Genomic DNA, 24568 nt, shown 5'->3' with positions numbered 1-24568 from the left:
AAAGTCACCTGACTACATACTTCCACCTGTAAGTCGTGTTTATTTACCGCTGATAGTTCAGGATATACCTTGCTGCTGTTCTTCCAAACTCTATTTTTTGCTCTGGTTTGGCATAATCCACAATTTCCCAAAAAAATGTAATTCTGGGAAGGTCAATCTCCTTGAGATTTTTAAAATCCAATCTAATATTTATGCATAAATTTTGTTTTTTTAACAGGGCAGGGGTAATTTGAGGCCCTTCTAATTCTTATGGCAGCGGCTGGATTGTAAGAAAAAGTAATAAAATTACAAGACATGAAATGAAGATTGGCACACTATGTGCACTGCAAAAGCACTAACATATCCTTCTGTAGCAAAAAAAAAAATAGTGCCAATTTTAAAAGCATTCGCAGAGATAATTTGTGTGGCTTTGGTGGATCATTTCGCTGAATGGGTGCACAAATGAGGACATAATGGCAAGATGGTGCTTGACGCAGGCATCTTTAGGTTTCTCAGGAGGTTGGAGTCCCTCAAGAGAAACCTACGTCAATAAGGTTAACGCTAATTGTTTTTACTTTGGTGCTGTCGGTTAAATCGTTGATGGACGCAATCAGCCTCAAGTCTGACACAGCAAATGTAGACGATATAAAACCGTGTAAGAGGGGATGCTATAACCAACTGACTGCTCCAATAGTCACTAGATAACATGAGATTGCTGCAGTCGTGTTTTAAGTGACTTGGGAATTAGGCAGTAAAGAGAGATTAGAATGGAGAGGGTTTAATTTAAGCTTCTTCTCAAGAAACATTATCAGGGTGAATTATAGCAGAGTGTTAATCTGCATTTAGGAGGCACAACTAAACTGTCACGCTGCCGTTTTCATACCGTAGCTGGAAACTACGAATATTTTTTTTGTTGACAAATAAAAAACAGCATAGATACTATCGGACAACAACATATTTAGTCACGCAAGAAATATCAGTACCAGTTTTAGAAATTGATGTACTAACGTTATAGCGTTGAATTCAATCTTGTGTGTTGTCAGTTGTTACATAATTGCTGGTAATTTATTACAGTAAATGTTTTTCATTGTAATGTGTCCATTCTTATCACAAAAAAAGGTTTGTGTAAGCACTCACATCAGTCTTAGGTGTATTATCCAATATTGTTGAACGGAACAAATATTCAGGGTTCTGCTGATCATAGTGTTTCATTTAAGGCCTTCGCGATGTAAAAACAAGCTGCTTTTACATGATAAGGGCAGGTCGTTTCTTTGTTGGTGCATTACTCACTGATAAATGTTTGTCTACAAAGCACTTGTGACAATACATGACTGCTCACATTAATTACCTTTTTTTTTTAATTAAAAAAGACTTAGTATGATCTGGGGGCCACATATAGAGATATTTTAAATATGGACAAAATACATACATACATGCAAAATATGTGCTCTTAAGGTTTTCTTACTGGTAACACATATTAGGCGGCACGGTGCCGCACTGGTTAGCACGCCACCTCACAGTTTGGAGAGCGCAGGTTCGATTCCACCTCTAGAATCACCTGCATATCTTTCCAATTCAGCCAAAAAAATGGTTATTGTAATATAAGGTAATATAAGACCTAGGGCCTTATTTTTGTGCCCTTGTGCACAAGGGTCATGAGTTTAATTTGAGACTATTTTCCATTAAAAAAACTGATGCTTTATCCATAAATCTGATCAACAGGAAGCTTCTTCATTCAGTCATTTTGGTGAATAAAGCAAATGTCTTTTGTTGGACACTATGCATGTATTGTTGGGTTTTCAATGTGTTTTTAATTTTGTACTTTTAGTTACCTAAATGAAACCATATAAATGAAACAACAATGCATATTTGAAGAGAGCAAAAAGCAAATACATAGACTATTATTTTATGATTCATGATTTATGAATTATTCCTTCACTGCCAGACTTTATGATTCATACATTGGGAAACTGGGAGATGCACTATTGCAGAGATGAAAACGGAGAAAATGTCTGACGGATTAGGAGAAGTACGAGGTAATCTGTGATGAATCCTCTCCAGAAAGGATGAAACATTTCTCAGAGGTAGTAAAAAGGAAAGCGTAAGAATAAAAAGGGAAACATCAACGGAATGGAAATGCTGTCCTAGAGCAAACCAGTGAGCGTTTGCAAGCGCTTAAGATAATGAGCTTGGAAAAGTTACAGGAGATGTTTGCAGTGAAATGAATGGAACAGGAAGGAAATGGAAAGATGGCTCATGGGAAAGAAAAAAAACAAGGCAGAAGGAAAAAGGTCTGAATATGTTCAATAATAATAATAATAATAATAAAAAAGACACATTAAGTCTCATACACTACAGCAAACAAAGACAGTTTTTGATTTTTATTATGAGAAAATATTTTGTACAAAAATGTATTGCAAAGTAACTATCCATCCATCCATCCATCCATTTTCTGAACCGCTTAGTCCCCACGGGGGTCGCGGGCGTGCTGGAGCCTATCCCATCCGTCATCGGGCAGTAGGCGGGGGACACCCTGAACCGGTTGCCAGCCAATCGCAGGGCACACAGAGACAAACAACCATTTGCACTCGCACTCACACCTAGGGACAATTTGGAGTCTTCAATTGGCCTACCAAGCATGTTTTTGGGATGTGGGGGGAAACCGGAGTGCCCGGAGAAAACCCACACGGGCTCGGGGAGAACATGCAAACTCCGCACAGGGAGGGCCGGAGGTGGAATCGAACCCGCACCCTCCTAACTGTAAGGCGGACGTGCTACCCAGTACGTCACCGAGCCGCCGCAAAGTAACTAGTCAAAGTGGAAGCAGTGACACTGAAATGGACAGATTTTTGTTTTTTATGTAGATCACTAAGGGTGTGAGTTGATGTAAAGTGTGCTTATACGGCCACAAGGCTAGAAAATAGTCCAGTCACCATAAAATTGTGATGTCATATAGTTTTCGACAGTTTTTTTGCGACAACGTCGAATATATGAACTTACACTGTAGAGGACGTCGACCCAGCCCTCCATTGTGATGCACTGGAACACCGTAAGCACGGCAAACAGGATGTTGTCAAAGTTGGTAATGCCAAAATTGGGTCCGGTCCAGTATTCTCTGCACTGGGTCCCATTGGGACACAACCTTGCTGGAGGCTCGAGACCACAAGGCCATTCTGCTGCTTTTTCACCTGAATGAAAAAGAGATTTTTTTTTTAACATGGCTTCTTTTGCTATCTTACGCTGCTTCACAGATACAGCAGACAGGAAATAGGGTTGCACATAAAGCAGTCTGTGTACAGTACAAACAGTGCAGCCCCAGGTCCTTTTCCAAAGCAGCTTCCACCAGCCTCCTAATGCTGCTGCAGAGTGTCCCACGATGTGAACGCCATCCGTTATCATCAGTTAAGCCCTATAAAGGCATCCATCGCTGGTAAGTGCTCAGTCCACTTCAAATGATTTCTCTCAGTGAACACCAATGACCCCGTTGACCCTATCATTCAGAGTGGTACTGTAGCCCCATTCTGTCCATCACGACAGAGCATGCGGCCACAGGTTTGAAGGCCAACACCAAATTCAAAGGTTTGTCTGTGGCACAGACCACTTTCCGGCAGACAGCGGCATCGACTGCATCTTCGGCTCCGCGCATTTAAGCCTTGCTTGTCTGCAGACACGAACATTGATCTGCTTACTAATGATGTGGTTTCAAAAAAATAGTTTAGCTCCATTGAAAAAGATCATATCTGTCTATATGGCAAATGTGGACAACTTAAATTATTTTGTGGGGACCATGCACTTCTTAACCTGATGGCTGCCTTTTTAAATATGAATACAATACAACTGTGTTTTTGTTTTGAAGCTCATTGACAGTGTTTAACGTCTTACAAGAATAGGAACAATCAGTCCCAGGTCCATATTTATATGACTTTTACATATTTTCATGTGGAAACGTAAAACAGGCTCTAAACATGAAAAATGGCTCGCATTGAATGAGTATAATAAAACAATGTCCCAGTTACAGGCGTAAAAGATCCAGTCTTCTGCTCAAAGCATTTGAACAATAAAAGCATAACTCCATACTGTGATTTTTTTCATAGTGCAAAGGTGCCTGAGAATTACTATTCAAGTATGGCACAAAACTCCTGAACAGCAAACCAACGTTAAGCACAAGGGCTAATTGTCTGCCTTTTTTCACAAAAGTCAACTCAATCAAAATTGTTATATGTTTAAAAAAAAATCAACTCACTCAAATTTTTTACATTATTCATCATGTTTGTCCTGTGTGTTATTTCCAATCACCACATTTTTAGGCCTACTTGCGTTGTAGTGTAGGGCAGGACAAGAAAACCTTATTTTTAAAAAAATCATTATAATCCCTGCTCTGAGTTTTATTTTTGTACCCAGTACATTTATATATCTATATATCCATATATTGATCTCTCTCTCTCTCTCTCTCTCTCTCTCTCTCTCTCTCTCTCTCTCTCTCTCTCTCTCTCTCTCTCTCTCAATTCTTTAAAATGCATCGCGAGTGAGGCCGTGCTAACATTCCTTGCCATGTTGAAAGAATCAATTGTACATAATCACCAGTCCTGCAGTAAGACGAGAAGCCTAAAGTATGTTTTTAAGGAAATGCAAGCAAACATCCAGGGACAAAGATGGGTAGTTTTTTAAGAGGCAGCTTATGCACAGTAACACAACATAGCTCTGGCAACTAAAAGGATGAAGTAAAATACTACTGATATGCTCCTTCCATGCAGAAAATTGTGACTTTCTGTAGCATGTTCGTGGTGAGTTTTGCATTAGATTTCTTGATGTGGTTTGTCTGCACATATTGTCAACATATTTTTAATTTATTATATATTCATTCCTTCAGCAAGAATTATTGAACATTCTTTTGGCTGCCATTTTCTAGGGAAACAAAAAATGTGATCAAATTTGTGATTTTCGCAACTTTCAGATCTCATCATAAATAGTAATGTGTCTGTTTACTGTTTACTCCACTTCCAGCTGAACTGATATTCTGAAAAAACATTCAGTAAGGTTTTTTTTACCTACATGGACCACATGGAAGATGCTGAGAGGCTTTAAAGGTTGCGCATGTCACATAGCCCAGGAGAAGAATGAATGTGCTGAGTCTCGCAGATGCTTCCTCGGTCAACATTCCTTTACTTGATTAGGTTCTAACAATGATGTGCAGAGCCATTTCCCACAGCCAACATGCTTCTAGTGCCACTCCTGTAAAATGGGCGCTTTGCTTCCCACTGACAGATGCTGTGTCAGCCAGACTCTGAGCCTGAGGACGAGGCAGGAACATCTAAGATCCTATTTGCTTACAAGGTGAATTGCCTCTGTTCGATTGATATATTTTATTGGAATTTAGGATTGCCATTTAATTTTTGGGTGACAAAACAACTGACTCAAAGAAATGTCTTCATCTTCTGTATGTTATGCAGACTGGCTGCTTGAGTTCCACTGTCATACTGTTCGTTACACCTCCAGAGTCATTCACATGTACACACATATGCTATGAATAATTTATGTGCATAAATACGTCATAATAAGAAGGGGGGAAAAAAAACGTAAAAATCAAATGTCCTACAAAAACATCATTACTGTTTTTTTATCACCTGTGTCGATGTTGAAGCAGGTAGTGTGGAATTTGCCCATGTAAAACTCCACCCCGATGATGGCAAACATGACAATAGCAAAGAAAAGCAGCAGGCCGATCTGAAGCAATGGCACCATGGCTTTCATTATCGACTTCAACACCACTTGGAGGCCTGGAGAAAACAAAACATATCCTTGCTTTAAATGCAATATCGGCACACACAAGCACGGAATTAAAATAGATTAGGAAGGAAGGAAGGAAGGAAGGAAGGAAGGAAGGAAGGAAGGAAGGAAGGAAGGAAGGAAGGAAGGAAGGAAGGAAGGATAATGGGAGATACAGAGGTTAATTGCACATTCGGTCATCTAATGGAAGCTTATTTAATTGTCTGTCTGTCTCTACGTCACTAAAATAATCTTTTATGGCAAATATTGTGCCATGGCACCCTGATTAGGAATTATTGGTCTAAAATGTATTCATTTAATGCTGTTTTCATTTCAAACCTTTTTTGTTAAGTTCCACAATAAAGTAAAATGGAAAAACTAAACTGAACTAAAAGAGTAACGAGTAAAGGCTGAAGGAAAAAGTTGCATGCAAGCTGGGGAACAACATCCAAACTCCACACGGGGAGTTGCACTTGCCCATTAATTAATTACTAGACTTCAGACTGGTTTTGTTCCTTTGATAGGACCAGCAATACACAGCTAACTCTTTCCACAAGGTAGAAAGCATAGAAAATTGAAAATATATATATATTTTTTTAAATATAACAATAAATAACAATATAAAAAAATCAAAATAGATATATACTATATAAATATTAAGTATATATTTTTCCATGAATGCTCATATGAACACTATAAAAAACATTTGAAGTGACTTACTGGGGATCCCGGACACTAGTTTGAGGGGTCGCAGCACTCTCACAGCCCGCAGTGTTCGAAGGTCAAAGTCAGAGCCCACTTTTGCCAGGATCCTGTGAATAGAGACACCCAAACATGGTTTGAAGTTGGAGCTTGAGTTGAAGGTTAAACAACTCTGTGATATGCAGTTGAAGTGAAATTGGAGGTTTCAGCAGAACAATGACAGCAGTTCTAAAAAGAACAGACTCCATAAATATTAAATAGATACTCAAAGAACCTGTCATTTTCATTAAACCAACCATTATGTGTGCCTTATGTTAGTGTGTGTGTGTGTGGGGGGGTGGGGGGGGGGGGGGATACACTGAGCCCAGTGGTGTCATGTGTTAGGGTCAAATTAAAATTCAATACAGAAATACCATAATTTCTGGATTATAATACGCACTTAATTAAGGCAAACTCCTGTTTTGTTCAAATATAAGCCGCACCAGTAAAAAACAGGATTAGACAGGGAACTCTTTACATGACAGTCTGATGAAGACAGTGCTAAGTACTTTCGACAGAAGCGCTTTTGTCTTCTCATGCTTCTCTAAATGAAATGTCTTCATTTCTATTATCTGTATTCCCAAAACAAATCCTCTTACATTATCATAAAAAAAAAAATCCAAAAATAAACTGCACCAGACTATAAATTGCAGGGTTCAAAGCTTGTGCAAAATGTAGTGTCTTATTGTGTGAAAATTACGGTAAATGTCACTTAAAATACATAAAGTACTTCTGACCAGGACAGAGATGCAGGTATTAAAAGTGGGCATTGAAGGCAAGTCAATTACCCCCCCCAACTATTGCAATTCAAAAATCAATAACATACTTTGTCCTGTTAAGTGCATGCTTGTGTATGTTTGCATGCATGGGTGCACACAGGGCTGACTTGATGGCTGTGTCGACAGACAGTCTGGGCAAAGATTCATCAGAAGAAGGAGCTGTATGACTTTTAATATTCCTTTATCATCACTGCAATATGTCCATGCGGGCCAGACAGCAGCACCGGAAATATGGAGTGTGATTGTATCGTCTATCAAGTACACAACGGCGCGTCACTTCCCTCTGTTGCTTAAGTACAACAGTGAAAACATTGTAAACAACCTTTTTTAAAATAAGTAGGTATGCAAAAGTAAAATTAAGGCTGCACTATTATTATTTCAATGAAAGTGTTGATATTCATCAAATACATCAGTGATTACCAAACTGAGGTATAAATTGACAGAGGGGTTGAGAGAGAGAAAAAAAAAACTTCACAAATTACAATGTGTTTAGAGTCTAAACTATAACGGATACATAATTTAAAAAACAACAACAAGGAAAGCAGGCGGGCTGAATTACTTAAAAAGTGTGAAAAATATTAAACAGAGCAATACAAGTCTATTTTTTAATAAATAGAAATAAAAATTGTAATATGATCGTCATTAAAATGCTGCTCTCTCTTCAATTATATATTTTTTCCCAACACCTGTTACATATTATCTGTTCAATGGACTTTACTACCAACGCCCATACATTTTTGAAAGCTTTCACTAATTGTGGTGGAACAAGTAATAAATACAAAAGTTTTTTTTTTCTGCTTACACAGCTTTGTGGAGACGAACCGTAACACAATGCAGAAAATCGCCATTTCATGCCAATTAGACATACAGGAAATGAGAAAGCTAATCATCAGTTCACAGTCACATCCTGTTTGTGTGTGTGCGTGTGTGTGTGTGTGTGTGTGTGTGTGTGTGTGTGTGTGTGTGTGTGTGTGTGTGTGTGTGTGTGTGTGTGTGTGTGTGTGTGTGCGCGTGCATGCTTGTTTGTTTGTGCACGTGTGTGTGTGTTGCAGCCCTATCTTAATGTGATACGAGCAGACAGCCGTGATATAGGCAGGAGAGGCCACAATGCACATGAGGATGGCGGAAGTCATTGTAGTTGCCAGAGTTACTTGCCATCAAACATGGCTGCTGTTGTACAGCCATGATTCCAGTTTGATACGCCCTGCCTGGCACATCTTCACCCAGCCTTGCCGTCAAATCATGAGCGCAGGAACTCGGTGCGGGGGCACTTATTATTATGTGCCATGTAGGATAATCAGAATTTTAATTTTGAGTTTTTCCTTGCCCTTTTGGGAGTTTAAGATCAGGGGATGTTTGAGAATATTTGCCATTTTTCACATGTCCTGAGTGTTGTTAGTCACCTAAATGTTGAACAAAGGGTGTGATTTACCGAAGTCAAATTCCTTGTTTGGCACGCCCAAACATGGCGAATAAAAAACTCTTGAATCTTGAACAGCTCGTTCACAAACATGTTTTAAGAAACAGGTAGGTGTGCTTGTATGTCCTATTTAATCATGATTAGAAAACTGATAAACTACTAAAATCAAACATCCAGCCATCCATCCATCCATCCATCCTCTGTACCACTTGTCCCCACGGGGGTCACGGGCGTGCTGGAGCCTAACCCAGCAGTCATTGGGCAGTAGGTAGGGGACACCCTGAACCGTTTGCCAGCCAATCGCAGGGCACACAGAGACGAACAACCGTCCACATCCTAGGGGCAATTTGGAGTGCTCAATCGGCCTACCAAGCATTTTTTTGGGATGTGGGAGGAAACCGGAGTGGCCGGAGAAAACCCACGCGGCCACGGGGAGAACATGCAAACTGCACGCAGGGAGGGCCGGGGGTGGAATCAAACCCGCACCTACCTAACTGTGAGGCGAACGTGCTAACCAGTGCCCCACCGTGCCGCCTAACAAAATCATGTTAATATAATATCAGTTAGGGATATTACAGAAGCCAAGTAAAAGCAGTCAAATGACCACTGTAGAAAAAGCCATTACGTTATATAGTTGCTTGGGGAAAAGTAATTTATTAAATTCATTTTTATAAATTAATTTGGTCTGTGAGGTCTACAAAAAGTCACACTCAAAACCGCATTGAGCTCGCTCTGTATGTTAATAAAGGTTGAAGAATTGTCCTGCCAGTCATTGCAGGGAGAACAAATTGGAAGAATAGATTTTTATTAGAAGGCACTGTTCTAAACTGAGATAAAAAATGATTAATATAATAATTATATTTATGCATCCATCCATGGATGAGCTGCAATTTATCCCAGCTGAATTTGGGAGAGGCACGGGTACACAGGAGTCAGCCAGTCAGTCAAAGAACAAGTATAAACATAAAACATTCATTCTCACATTCACGACAAAGACCAAAGTAGCCAATTTAACCTGCCAAGCATGTTTTTGTTTTGTCAAAGGATATGAGAGAAGATTTATTTTTATGACTACGTGAACTAGAAACTACAGGACTACGGACAACGACATTGCAAACCACTGCTGTAGAGGAATAAAGTCAGAACACAAGTAATAAAGGAAGGTGAGATGTGAACTCACACACACCAACACAAACATACAAAGTGGGATTAATATAAAGTCAGACAGTAAATATATTGTTATTGAAGTTTTATTTGTTTATTTATCCAAGACAGAGGCGAGAAATTTTATGATATGTAACATAAGATGAAATGTCTCGAGATTTTACACTTTCTGTTATCATACTCAGCGCCATAAACTCATCGCTAATGTCACTTCCCACTCAGTAGAAATATTCTTGATGTTCTACTTTTTTTGGGGGGGGGGTTCATCATGTGGTATTAAATTGAAAGTTTTTAATAATGAGTAACGAGGCTTAAAAGTGGATTATATTACAAACAAGATTCAAAGTTGTGATAAGTACTGCCTTGTAGTTCATTTATATTCAAGATAATATTTCTTGTGGGACTCTTTATTTTCATCTTGAGATGATCATTTTCATCCAAGTGGACCCCATTATTTTTAATTGGGTTTAAAAGCGAATGAAAAGTACATTGCTCATGCAGTTAGAAACCTGATTAACCTACGTTACACACCACAAAAAAAAGCAAAAAAAAATAAAATAAAAATACTAATGCTAATACCTTTATGAATCTAAATGACGGAGCTGTGTCTCAATAACGCTGTTTATAAAAGAGCTCTCTGAGGAAGAGTGACTCATGCCAAGATAATACACTCTCTTTTAAATCACTCAAGTGAGATTATGTATGTTTGTATGTGTTAAATTGTGTATTACAGTCTCAAGTGGGTGGGCCTGGACATTTATTTCCAGAGAGTTTCAAAAATTTTGCCGTAACATTAACTTTGACACACAATGTCCACCCTCACTCAGCCAAGAGAGCTGAATGTGAACTAATCTAATTTATCTAATTTCTAATTTATAAAGTGTGCATATGAACCTAATGTTAATTGATTCCGAGTTTCTTTCAGGTGGTATTCCAAGGTCCATGGATAAACAGCTGTAGACATCAAAAGGCAATGGGAATTTGTGGTTCCTGGAAATCAGTCATGGGATGTGACTGAGAAAAAAGAATTAAGTGACGTGAGGCCAAATGAAATTTGCTCCGCTTCAGGCATGCAGTCTTTTCCGGGTGACGGCGGATCTGATCTATGCAAATTAATTTAGTCACTGTAGACAAATGTAATTTTTCAGCACACATGGCAAACAGCAAATTTCATCCAAGTCCTCCGAATAAAGATAAAAACAACTCTTTACTCATGATTGGGAATATAATACCTCACTTATTTTCTAGAAATAAATGTACCATAAGGATAAAGAAAGCAACAGAATATAACAACAATTTTCAGTTTTGATTGTAAGTTTTTAAACTTTATTATATACTATGTTCTTCAATACAAAAAGTAAATAAATGGTAAGTGGTGTGCACTAACAAAACACTTTATCTATACCATACAGTGTCCTAAGCGCTTATAAAGCCACACATTTACTAATTCATACAAAAATTCATATGCCATTGGGGAGAAAAATGCATCACAACCAGTGCCGGCTCTACGCAGGGGCAAGAGGGGGCAACGCCCCCGCAAACAGATGTCCTGCCCCCTCGAATCAAACTTATAGAAGTGAAACATCCGCTGATAGAAACACACGTTAATCACTCTTCTCTCATGTCGGTGCAGTGTGTGTCCTCCCTCACACAGCCTGCTGTCAGGACTCCCCGCCCCTCCGTAAACATCCAATCACTGTGAGTATGCAAATGAGGCAAGACGCAGCCAGAGAGTGTCAGGTTACAGTCAGCGCGGTAGGAGTTGGAAGAAGCAGTAAAAACTCCACTAAACTCGTCGTAGCGACCCGTGATATAACTAATGATTAACGACAACTCAAATAATAGTTAATATAACATTCATATTATATGTCCCACCCCCTGAGAGATTGCCACCTTATTGTGGTCAGGGGGTTTGCGTGCCTAAGAGCTATACCAGCAGAAGCTTTAATCTTCAGGTGGGACACCCAAGCTGGACAGGTCTTAGTGTAGAGGCCTGACAGAGTGCAATCCACTTCTCCAGGTTGAGATCTGGACACACAGCTAACAACTGCCGTGAAGAAAACACTAACAGTGTTAAAAATGTGTAAAAAAACATGCCCCCTTCACATTTCTGACTGCCCCCTTCACATTTCTGACCCCCCTCTTATGTGCATTCCTAGAACCGGCCCTGATCACAACACCACAAATGAATCTTTACAGACATCTAGCCCAATAATAATATACAGTATGGGGAAAAGTTAAAATAATTTTTAGGTGAAAAGGCAGATTATTTATTTATTTATTTATTTATTTATTTATTTATTTACATTTTTAATTATTTTGTTTTAGGTTTGGTCAGGATTGTTATCAGGCTTCTGAAGCACTTGCTCATCAGTCGATCATTTGAATCAGGTCTGTCAGCAAAGAGAAACATCAAAAAGAGGCAGGATAGTGGCCGTAAAAGAACCAGAGTTGGTCATCCCGAGTGTAAAATATCCACAATAATTAAATTTTATCATGCATGTTCTACTTGTTTTGCATAATTTTGCTGTACTTTTATGTTATCCACAATAATTAAATTTTATCATGCATGTTCTACTTACTTGTTTTGCATAATTTTGCTGTACTTTTAAGTTAGAGTAGTATTTATTAAAGGTATTGCTAAGATATTGCCGAAAAATGATGCAGCAGACCTTCTTGAGATTCTTCCTCTCATGTTGGATATATGGTTAAACATAATCAGTGACATTGCATTCCAGCTAGGATACACACACGTGCGCACACGCACGCACACACGCATTCAGGCAACAGCTAATCAATGCTGAAAATGAACCTCTGTGGTTAGCTCAGTTCTGAACATCACCCACCCACAAATCACAATGTCGATATAAGACTGGGAGCTATCAACAATAAACTAATCAGCCTTCTTCTCATTAGCAACCATCAAAGTTAGCTCTTGGTCAGCTGATACCCTTCGGAGTCCCACAGGCCAGAAAAGCCCAATAAAACGCCTTCTTCAGCTTGATGGTATCCTTAATTGCTGGTTTTCACCAACGGGTTCTGAGATTACCGCCATGACAGGCTCTGACCGCTTTTGTGGTCACAGCTCCCGTCGGACGCCTAGACAATGGGGGCACGGAGTATGATACATTCAGATTCAATGTCCTCCAGAATCCCGGAGGTAGGTGAAGTTCAGCCGTGAGTTGAAACTTCTAACGGGACTTTCCCAAAAAACAAACACAATATTTTTGGGTGGCGGCACGGTGGAGCACTGGTTAGCAAGTCTGCCTCACAGTTCAGAGGGTGTGGATTCGATTCTACCTACAGCCCTCCCTGTGTGGAGTTTACATGTTCTCCCCGTGCCTGCGTGGGTTTTCTCTGGGCACTCCGGTTTCCTCTCACTTCCCAAAAACCTGCATTGTAGGCTGATTGAGCACTCCAAATTGCCCGTAGGTGTGAGTGCGGTCATGTGCTATGCCACCTGTCATCAGCCGCTCAGTCACCATGGATAGCATTCACGGCCACGCCCTTATATCAAGCCAATCACCCACGACTGTTCTTGTCCTTCACCGGTCCACTATTTAAACGCCATACACCAGTCAGTCTTTGTCAGTTCATCCCAGTATGCTACCCATCCGTGCTCTTGCTCTGTGCCTTGTTGCTCTTGATGCCGACCTGTTTCCGTGTACTGACTGACCAAGCCCGAACGCCGCCAGCCCTGACCAAGCACCTGTCCAACGATCAAGCCCCAATGCCACCAGCACTGACCGAACGCCCGATTACTGACCACGACTCCGTCTTACCCAATGAGCACTACGCCGATCGCCTCATTTCCCAAATAAACAGTGTATCGCATTTGGTTGTCCTGTTCGTCTGTTCCCGTTACAAGTATGAGTGCGGAGGGTTGTTTGTTTCTGTATGCCCTGTAGTTGGGTGGCAACCGGTTCAGCGTGTCCCCCGTCTACTGCCCGATGACAGCTGAGATAGGCTCCAGCACGCCCGCGACCGATGTGGGGACAAGCAGTACAGACAATGGATGGATGGATGGATGGATGGATGGATGGATGGATGGACGGACGGACGGACGGACGGACGGACGGACGGACGGACGGACGGACGGACGGACGGACGGACGGACGGACGGATGGATGGATGGATGGATGGATGGATGGATGGAATATTTTTGGGTCAGCCAGGTTGGACTGTTATCATTGCCTCATGATCAGAGCCGATCTGTCGATAGCTTCACCCATTGCTTCAACAGATAATAATGCAAACAAATGTTCATTACTATATTATGATCATTTGTGGCTTGTGTGCTTTTGGAAGCTTTATAACAACTTTTTTGTAATTTATCCAAAATGTCCAAATACAGCCACTGCACACATCTGAACATTCTCAAGAACAATATCAAAATGAGGAGTTGGATTTGACAGTCAGATGGCCATATAATGTATATAAGGTATCCAAAATGTATCTCTGAGTATAGAGTTCTACACCACCGCAGACATATTATATAAGAATATCTGAATAAAAGTATTCCGGTGTCGTGTAATTGGATCATAATCATTCAAATTGTTAAGTGTACCCAATAAAGTGTGCAGTAGGTCTACACACTTATTTGTATTGGCTTGCCATTGTGTTGATATTCAAACACGCCACCTTGCTGAAAGTCTGTGCTCTATTGAGCGCCTTTCTGGTTTTATAAATTGACTCTGGGATGTACAGACAGTAGTATCTTGGCCATTATGAGGTTTTGGGTTCAAGATGTGATGGATTTTGATGCATTTGTGGTAAAATAAGCAGGTTATATTGCGGACAGTGCTGGGAAGTCAACACAAAGCTCAGATTTGCTAACTTTCCAGTTTCCAATATATTTTCTGTAACACGAAGATGCATTTTAAATTTTCTCATGATAACATGAGTTTAAAAGTTTGTTTTTGGAGAACATGGGAAGAGTAGAACATTAGTTATATTTAGACTTTGCATGATGGTGCATCCATTAGCAATAGAATAAAAAAATGTTGACAATGGTTAGTTTACATTTTCTGTCACTTCTTTCTGTTTTTCACACAATCATGGATGGATGCATGCAACAATGTCAGAACCGTCACATTTATACTACCTCATACCATCCAATCAAGAGAAGAGGCACTACTTGAGCACACAGGATCATAAACTTGAATTATCATCCACATGTGCACAACAAAACATGTCTGTGGCTCATCTTTTGTGATGTAAGCCTTCCTCCTTCCATCCCACTCTTCGCCTATGTTGTAATGTTATTATGTTGGTGAAGTGGAGCTGAAGAGAGAGCGGGAAGCCTCACCACAGAGTTACTAATGCACGGTGGAGCACATCACATGTACGCTCAACCCAGACAGTGACACTGACGCTTATCGCGCTTCACTCAGGTGTGCAAATCGCAACCCATTTTGTCTTCATGATGTTTTGGGACCCATTCTTTGTCACTCAATGATACGAGAAGCGGAATTGTCGGGTTTGAGGCTTAGTCCTTTTAAGAATGGACTGTGTTACCTAAAAGAAGATGGCTGAATGGATGGACAGATGGACGGACGGATGGACGGACAGACGGACGGATGGATGGACTGATGGGAAAGATACATCAGCCAAGCTGATTTATTATCCAAATTACAAGTGTCATTTTTTTGTTGATAACCAATAAAAATGAGGCAAAAGAGTTGTACAGATAAAGAGTGTGTTTTAATGGAGGAGGAAAGAGATCATTATTTCCGGTTTAGCTTCCAAAAGAAAAAAAGAAATGTTGTCAAACTAATGTAGAAGGTGAGGTCATCATTTTTAAAAATGTACTTTTAAGATTCCCTTGACTATCTGATTCATGTCTCCTCCCTCACCCATTTAAAAATGTGTCACAGTTCACAGCACACGACAAGGTCCCAGAAGTAAAAAATCTGTGATTTTTTTTACCCACCCCTTATAATATAGTATGTGTAAAAAGGTAAAGTGATGCACAATTACTTTCCTTTCCCCCAGTTACTTGATCGGATTTTATTCCTGGAATCTATCTATCCATTTTCTTTACCACTTGTCGTGTAACTTAAAAGGAAAGTTGATTTAGGGTGAGAGGTAAGGAATAATAAAGTGGAGCAGTTGTATCTCATACCAATTGCAATAAACAATTCTGAACATGAAACAGATTTCTATCTCACTGTCTCCTCCAGCCTAAATAGAAAAAGTCATTCCAAGTATTGAACAGACACTGGAGACTAGTGTGAGCAAAGAATAGGCCAAAGGGTAAGCATTGAGAAGCACCAGCATAGTGACTTAAATTATCTGATAGTGGGAGAACAACAGGCATTTTCAAGAGAACCAGTAACGGAACACAAGCTTGTGAGAGTGAATCAAATCAATTAATATTTACCATCTGGCACAGTGCCTGGGAGCCAGAGTCGAGAAGAGAATTTGTTTATGTCTGTTTGCCAGGCAGTGTGTGTAGACACTGACATTTGTGCTATGCAAACAAAATTATATTTTTTGTTGTAAAAAAAAAGAAAAAAAACACAAATAAGTAAAAGTCAATACAAAATCAAAAATTATTGTTAAATCCAACATTACATGGAAAAATAGTTACATAGAATATAAACAGTTAGTTTCTTGGGAGGACTATTGATTGTTCTAATGAACTTTATTGAATTAATAGAAAGCAAGCTCAGTACAGTGATATGTAGCATAAATTGCATTGCTGTCAATGGGTCTCAGTATTGTTGAAGCACTTAACCTATTTCATTGTTTCATCTCTATGTGACTGTTGTTGCTCAACACCTGATTTCTCAGCGGGGCCATTTAAACACCGGAAAGGCCGAAGCAAGCCTTTAAGGGAGCTTTTGGCGGGTAAAGCTATCACCAGCTTTGCTGTTATGCTGTGTGAAGACTCTTGAGTTATGCACCTCAAATCTGATGCAGTGTATTTCTAATAAGATCTGACCAACTGAACTACCATGAAAAAATAATACAGATTATTCTGGTGCGAAACACTGTATACTAATGTCTGCCTCACAGTTTAGAACAGGGATCTAATTTACAGGTACTGATTTATGTGAAGGGCTACTATTTTGATGCACAATTCTTAAATAAGAAATAAAAAAGGAATTTAAATGTCCTATCACTGGTGACCTATTTTTAGGACAGGGACACAGCTACTCCCCAGTGGTCCTTGGAAGCTACCTTGTGTCCATGGGCATCACGTTGACCACCGGTTTAGAGGTTCTGGGTTCAAATTTTGACTCAGGCCCTTCTTGTGACATAAGAATACTCGTTCCAGGGCACGTCATTCACACGTTAACGCCACACAGTAGTCGGAGCCGACATTTGAACCTACGACTCTTTTAGGCTATGAGGCAGACAACTGGATGATGACACTAGCCCTTTTTTCCACTTTGTGTAACATAACTCAAAATCTGCAATGAGGTTCATGAGGACTTTGGAAAGGCACAGCATCGACACACATTCAGCCTCTCGTCTAGACACATCTGTGCTTCAATAACAAGAAAGCAATATTGGATTGATGAACTCACTGTGTGTGTGTGTGTGTGTGTGTGTGTGTGTGTGTGTGTGTGTGTGTGTGTGTGTGTGTGTTTTGTAAGATGTTGTGGCTCTTGACCTCCGTTAGACGGTCTGTGCTCATGTGTTGGCATGTTAATGTTGTGGCATACAATAACGTGTGTTTGTGTCAATCAGTGTGTGCGCAGCTGCCTTAGGTTTAGCACTAGCTGAGCAAGTGGCTGTGTATTCATCCATCCATCCATCCATCTATTTTCTGAACCGCTTAGTGTTTCAAAATGGCTCCATAGCCTCCTGTTTGTGAGGGAGAGCAGGTGTGTGCTGGCAATCATACCGCCAGCAGAAAAACAAAAATGCCATATGTTTGGAAATGATGGACCAAAAAGAATCCGGCTTAATCGAATGAGGTCCAATACAAGAATTGTATTAAGGTTGCCTTCAGAAATGTTCCATTTTGACTGACAATGGACTACGTTTACATGGACAAAATGTCTTCCATAAGAGTTCAGAATAAAATTATGATCGGCTGCACTGTTTTGATGGATGCTAATAATATCGGTTCAATTAAGAAATGTGTATTCATGTATTACACTTATTGGAACAAATCACTTTGACATCCACAGATAAACCAAATATGCCAGAGATAGCAGTAGAAGAAGAAGAAGCCGTAGCGACTTATGTGTAAAAAAAAAAAAGAAAAAAAAAAAGAAATAAATCACTCAGTCCAGTTCTACTTTAACTGCTAGTGTTATTTTGCATATTTTTCCCATTTGCGTTGTTATATTAAGTTAACAATTTCTAGTGGAGCTGCAATGTATCCTGCAGACCACACTTTTATGATTGCTCGTGTTGATTTTTAAGACATGGGGCCAGTTGTATGTTCTTCTGCATGCGATGATGAACTGACGGAGAAGGAAGCTTCCAGGAATAACAGAAACACGTTTTGCGATGTCACAAACACAGCATGGTAAAGGCGGTTTGTCTGAATAAGTGATTGGCTTTTCAATGGAAATCTTGATTGGAATAGGCTTGATCCCTTCAGAAGAATTGGATTGTGGTGTGTACATAAAGCATTTTTATTACGATCAACGTTTTAATCCGAATAAATGTGTCCATGTAAACGTAGCCACTATTGGAGCAATATTTTATGTTCATTATTGTGGTTGTAGTTTGTAGTGGTGTAGCGCATTATACTTAGAACCTGTTTGTGTTGCAGCAGTCGGTGTATGAACTGGGAGCATTGTAAATGAGCTGACACTCCTTTATGCATAACAGGATAAATGATAACTGTATGTTGACATTATATAAGAGAACACACTACAGTATTAGATAGCTCTAGTGTAGCCGCAGGACCAGCTTACATATAAAATATGCTCACATACATGTACACATACATACATACATAATTCTCGAGGGGGTGGTGCCCTATCCATTCTCAATTATATGTATAGACATGTCTCTTAGTTGTCATGATCAACTGAGAAGGAGGACTCCATCCTCATCTTAAAGGGAATATATTAACCATGTATTCCATTAAATTGTTCAATCACAAATTAACTGTCACATTATCCAAGAATTGTCAAAACGGTGTACTCATTGTTGAACTCTTCAATTTACCCCTTCACATTATTCCAATGTAAGTGTGGAGGAAATTTCTGTAATCAGTATCCAGGGTTTATTCATTTTTTATTCCTCTACAACAATTCCTCAAGTTAATATTGACTGTAAAATTAATCATCAAAATTTCTAGACTTCACCATGTAAGGAGTGCCAATAAACCCGGAATTAGAGGCCGTTTAGTGATTGTTTAGTGATGTGTGAGCAAGTGTGCATGTGTGATCCGGCTCGCACCTATGCGAGAGTGGACATGCTTAAAAGTCACTGAAGCAAAAGAGGAGTGCCGAGGCAAAAGACTCACTGGATGCAGATCACTACTCGTCACCATAGAAACAGGAAGGCGACATGGCAAAGGCTCCAGTGAGCCGGTGGAAGTGCAGCGCAGCAGTGGGGGATGACGAGTCACAAAGATGTGAGTGGGAGAGAGGAGAAAAGCCGTGCTGGGAGGGGCGAGCAATTACTCACACGTGATTGTTTGTTTTGTTAATTCGTCGCAAGATCACATGTGGGAATAAACACAGTAGAATGAATAAAATAAATGATATTCCAACTCGTATACGCCAAAATGTCAAGTTATAATTTGAAGTATTCTGAATATATTTTAGGTTCAAAGAGGGCGTTTATATGTCGATTACAACGCACACACAGAAATCAAACATTAAAAATTGCCTCGTTCTCCTTAATCCACACTTTTACCGTTTTTTGGCGTAAGAATCATATGCAGGCAAATAAATCTAAGTGAGGTAGACCATTTTAGATTATCTTTTTTTAGCAGTCTGGCAGGAGAAGTGTAAGCAAATGTATAAATCATATCACGTCATGGCACAATAATGTGAGTTAATTCGACAGTTGGGAAACTGCAATAAATGATCAAATCGTGTGTTTTCATTTTGAAGGCCAGACCTCATCGGCTAGAGGATGTGACGCCAATGAGTGTTGCTGAGTGGGCCAGAAGGGTCGTTGTCTTGACTCAATACCCGGACATATCCACACATTATAATGCAACATTGTCTGAATTGTTTTGAGCCAATAAAAATTTTAATACATTTGTACTGTATTTTCTGGGTTTCAAGCGCCATGGTTTTGTGAGCCTTTAGCTATTGTGATGGTGTCTGACTGCAAAATGAAAAGAAAAAGAAGTATTAAATTCTAATATTTTCAGCAAGACCTAAAAGCCTGACAAAGAATGGAAAATAATACTTTTGATGTAGCAGCAATAATCCCCAATGAGCCATTCTAACAGCATGTAAAAACAACAGAATAATTTCTCCATCACTATGGGAAGAAACCATTGACTCCATCTTGCAGAAACGGCATATAGACAAACAAGCCGATTTCATAATGAAGCTGCGTTGTCTAACATGACATGCTGTTCTAAATCGAGCAGTGGTTGCATTGATGGCGCTGATCATTTGCAGCCATCCTCTTCCTATTCCTCCAAGTCAACTAATAGAATCATGTCCCCCCTCAAACTATCTCGGTCATGCTCTTTGCAATTCCGAATCTCATCCCGCTTGTGCTTTGATTGAGCAGTCTCGCCTGCGACTGCCTTACCACTGTCCCATCTGTCTCTTTATGGCCTTTTTTTTCTCTTGTAGCTTGGATACGCACCAAGAAAGCAATCACCGGGGTGACTAAAAGGCCTCTTTTATAGTATAGTTAATGTTTGTCTATTTACACAAATGTAAAGAAAAAAGAGATAATTGTAGCGTATCAAGCAAGTGACACATATGAAAAGATGGATAATGTGTTGGTTGAAGCAGTTCCTTTAAATTCATAGAAGAAAAACACAGCAACACATGAAAGGTTTTTTGTTGCTCTTGGTAGTCTTAAGCGTAGTTGGCCTCATGGCACTAGAAATGCTTTACTACTTCAATAATAATAAAGACATCTCTTTCAGTGAGCATTATGAGCACAACTTCATACATTTGTAAATGCAGTTTTACATACAGCTTTTAAGTTGCATATAAGATACATAATGTGGCTGGTTTGGTCCATTGTCCCAGTCATAGCTGATCAACAATGGTCAATAATTCCTAGTTGCTAGTCAGACACCAATTCAGTCACCATCATTCATCATCCCTCCATCCATGTGCAAGGTACCAGATAGAATAGCGTATCATAAAGCAAAACGCTCTTAAGTTAGAATTGAAACTTCTTCATCTGACAGTGATCTGTGTGTTGGTCACCCCAGTGTAGGGAGTTCCCTCAATACTTTATTGTCATTTGACTAAGATACATTTTCAGAGGCCTTAACCTTTGATTCAATAAATTACGACTAGCGTTCTTTTATAGGCCAGCAATAGATCAGCCGGTGTATTTGGCAAAGAATGTTTCAGGCTGAAGATCAGTAACAAATGTATAATGCGATTGCTGAGTATATCTCTTGTGAGGTCAAAAATGTTCATATTTGCTTTGCGTATCACTACCACTAAAAATTAGCAATCAGTCCAAGATCTACCTCACCTCGATGTGATCCCACACGAGATAAGTGTCTATATGCGACTTTTGTTGTCACTGTACGACTTATCCGGTTACCAGTCTATGAAGGACGATTATGACCATACTGAAAAGAAAACTGCAATACAGTAATCCCTCGTTTATCACGGATAATTGGTTCCAAAAAAAACCCTGCGATAAGTGAAATCTGGGAAGTACGGTCACCAACAAGAAGTACTGGGCAGGCTAACGAGTTAGTGGAAAGATGCTAATTCGCGATCGTACTAACACGCAATAACGGACTTCTAAAGGAATGTAAACTAACATTTGGAGCAATACTACATTGTCCTAAAGGTTAGACACGTTTCCTCAATTTAGAAGTTTTATTTTGACTTTTAAATGTTTTTTTTAATTGGAAAAAAAAATCTGCGATGTAGTGAAGCCGCGATAAACGAAACGCGAAGTAGCGTGGGATCACTGTAGTACAAGAGCAAATATTACAGTACAAAACACAAGGACATGCTGAAGGACAAATCTACACAGGCTTTAGCAAAGTATTTCCAATTTACACTTCACAACTCTCCCGAGAGTTTCGTGAGTCACAGATCACAAAACACACCTGCTTCTCTCGAGACTTTCTCTGTCAGCGCACAACAGTATAAAATCTCAACTTGTCACTTATTCTAACCAATCCCTTATTCTGACTTCTATCTTTGGTAAAGAAGTCATGCAGGTCAGGTATGACAGGAGAGGTGTTGGCACTGAGGAAATAGCAGCAATCATATCAGTGTGCACCACTCAATTGGGCTAGATATTTTTAGCATCGACTAGAGAATAAATGCATGCCATACTGGGGGGGAAATAATCGTGATTGGACTGTAATTCACTAAATACTTGTCATATTTCCACTGAAGAATTACTACACTGGAAAATAAAATAATATGATGAAATTACAATAACTTCTAAGGTTATTGTGTTAACAGAAAACGCTACCTCACTTATATGTGAGAGTTTAATACTTACACAAGTGATTGGGTCAGAGGAGTATTACAATTAATCAATATAAAATAAAGTAAAAAACTATATATAACACAAACACGCGTTAACACACAGTAGCTCAAGCAAGCAAAACTAAGAAATACGCAAGCTGCTGTATCTTTGTGTCGGAAAAGCTTAATGTGCATATGTCCATATGGTTCATTGTCAAAGTACCAACCAATCAAATCTGTCAATTAGTCTCATGTGCAACACCTATAAAATTCCAAAGCCATCCATGTTGCTTGGATAAAGAATGGAATAATGATCTTGTAAGATGTTACTGAACATAGAATTAGAAACTACAAAACTGTGGTCAAAATTAGAACCACCTGTAGTAATGTGTAAAAACTGTATAAAATACATTATCATTCATCTTAAAGTGGTTTTGCCACAATCCATTCGGTGAACCCGCATTTATCAAAAATAATACCTTCTCGACACAACTATAATAGGTCGCAATCCACAAAACAGAGAGACCATGTAAAAAAACTTCTATGTATATATTTTTAAATAGTTTGTTAAACACCCCTTTGAAAGTATTCCTTAGTGTCGCCTGTTCACACGCTGTCACTGTCAAGAAATCGTAGGACTGCCTGGTACAACAAAGACAAGCAAACTCACTCGCCAAGTCTTCCAAATAAGAGGCAAGGCAAGCTTGCTTCAAGCTTGTTGTTACTTGGTGGTTTAAGCTTGCAAAACCAATGACATAAATCAATCGGGGCAAAATGTACTGCAAAATGCAAAATACATTTCCCAGTCAAAGGCAAATAAATGCAGTCTATGAAGAATAGTGTATATGAAGTATATAAATGCAGTTAATGATGGTGAAGCCTCACACTTTCTGGTTGAGCCTGGTAGGTGGCAGTGGCTGGGAACATCCCCGGGTCACCGCAATCAGTGCTCGGATGAAAGGGAGAATGGCGCCGGGGATCCTGCCTCTTACAAACGTTGCACACCAAGAAAGCTAGAAAGGGATTGATTATGTGATACACTTTTCTCACAATTATACATAATCAAAGGACAGTGGACTCTACAGGAAACCTTAACGTCACCTCGATTATCCACTTGCATGTATTTTGTGAATTCAGACTTTTTTGCAGAGAGGTGATGTATTCACACGCACGGTCGTTGAAGCTTCTCAAACTGACCAATTACAAAGTGGTACGTATAACAGATTGGGCGAAGTGGCCATCTGTGCGTACCTGCACTCTCTCCATACTGTGTGTTCTATCTGGCCTCTTCCTGTGTTGCCTTGTTTTGCTCTTAACTATTGATCTTGACAGCGCAGTCTATTGATATGGTGACCACTTGGTGCTTCCTCTAAAGATTCCTTGTTATTTACACACCAGGAACCAAAGATCTGATTTTGCTTCCTAAGTTGTTTATAAAATGTTGGATGTGTTTCGTTTCATTAACACAACTACTGCTTATAATTTGCGTTGTGCTGTCACTTGACAAATGACACGGCTAGGAACCATCATTGTTGGTCAACTCATACTGTATATAAGCCCATGTCTGTCAGTCAATAAGTCATTGGGTGGTAACGCCTTCAATATTCTATTCACGTGTAGAACAGTAGGGGGTAAACTCTGTAGCTTCCTCCTGCTACTAGGAAAACCTGTTGTTTGAACATTTACACACTCTGCTAAACTAGGCTATAAATATTTCTTTGTAGAGTTCCAATTTGGTGCATTTAGTTTCTCCTGTGTCCACCTGCCAGCACAGGGTTACATACACAGTACATCGTGTCAGCCAACACTACACCCTCTCATCTCATTCTTTCCCTCTCTGTTGTGCTGTACACCTCTTTGTGTAGGACTCTGTTTTCCACAGTGAGTGCGCTTATGAGAGGGACTGGGGAGGGCGAACAAACAGAGCACCTCTCCACTGAGGCGAGACGAGGAGAAGACGTGGTGGAGAGGAGGAGGTGACGAGTGCTTTAGAAAGCAGCATCCTCCACGTGGATCTAATGAGGATGAAAGGAAATAACCAGACATGCCTTTTCTCTCTCTGAATATAAATACCCCCCCCACCCACACACACACCCACACACACACATGCACACATACGCCCTTCACTTGGTGTAAAGCCACAGGCTCGCTGC

General features: G+C 39.8%; 1 protein-coding gene across 3 annotated transcripts in view; it reads right to left on the bottom strand.

The window, feature by feature from the left end:
- cacna1bb (calcium channel, voltage-dependent, N type, alpha 1B subunit, b) overlaps positions 1-24568 on the bottom strand; it is a 105757-nt gene that overhangs the window by 54871 nt on the left and 26318 nt on the right. For all 3 annotated transcript variants that reach the window (XM_037266323.1, XM_037266325.1, XM_037266324.1), the window contains exons 6-8: positions 6466-6557; positions 5604-5756; positions 2980-3167 (exon numbers count right to left, since the gene is read on the bottom strand). In XM_037266323.1, the coding sequence (XP_037122218.1) occupies positions 2980-3167; positions 5604-5756; positions 6466-6557 (433 nt within the window). The remainder of the gene's footprint in view (positions 1-2979; positions 3168-5603; positions 5757-6465; positions 6558-24568) is intronic.

The sequence above is a fragment of the Syngnathus acus genome, chromosome 12, assembly GCF_901709675.1.
Source record: "Syngnathus acus chromosome 12, fSynAcu1.2, whole genome shotgun sequence".
Taxonomy (NCBI): domain Eukaryota; kingdom Metazoa; phylum Chordata; class Actinopteri; order Syngnathiformes; family Syngnathidae; genus Syngnathus; species Syngnathus acus.
Note: the sequence above shows the minus strand (reverse complement) of the source record. Positions and strands in the feature narration are given on the sequence as shown.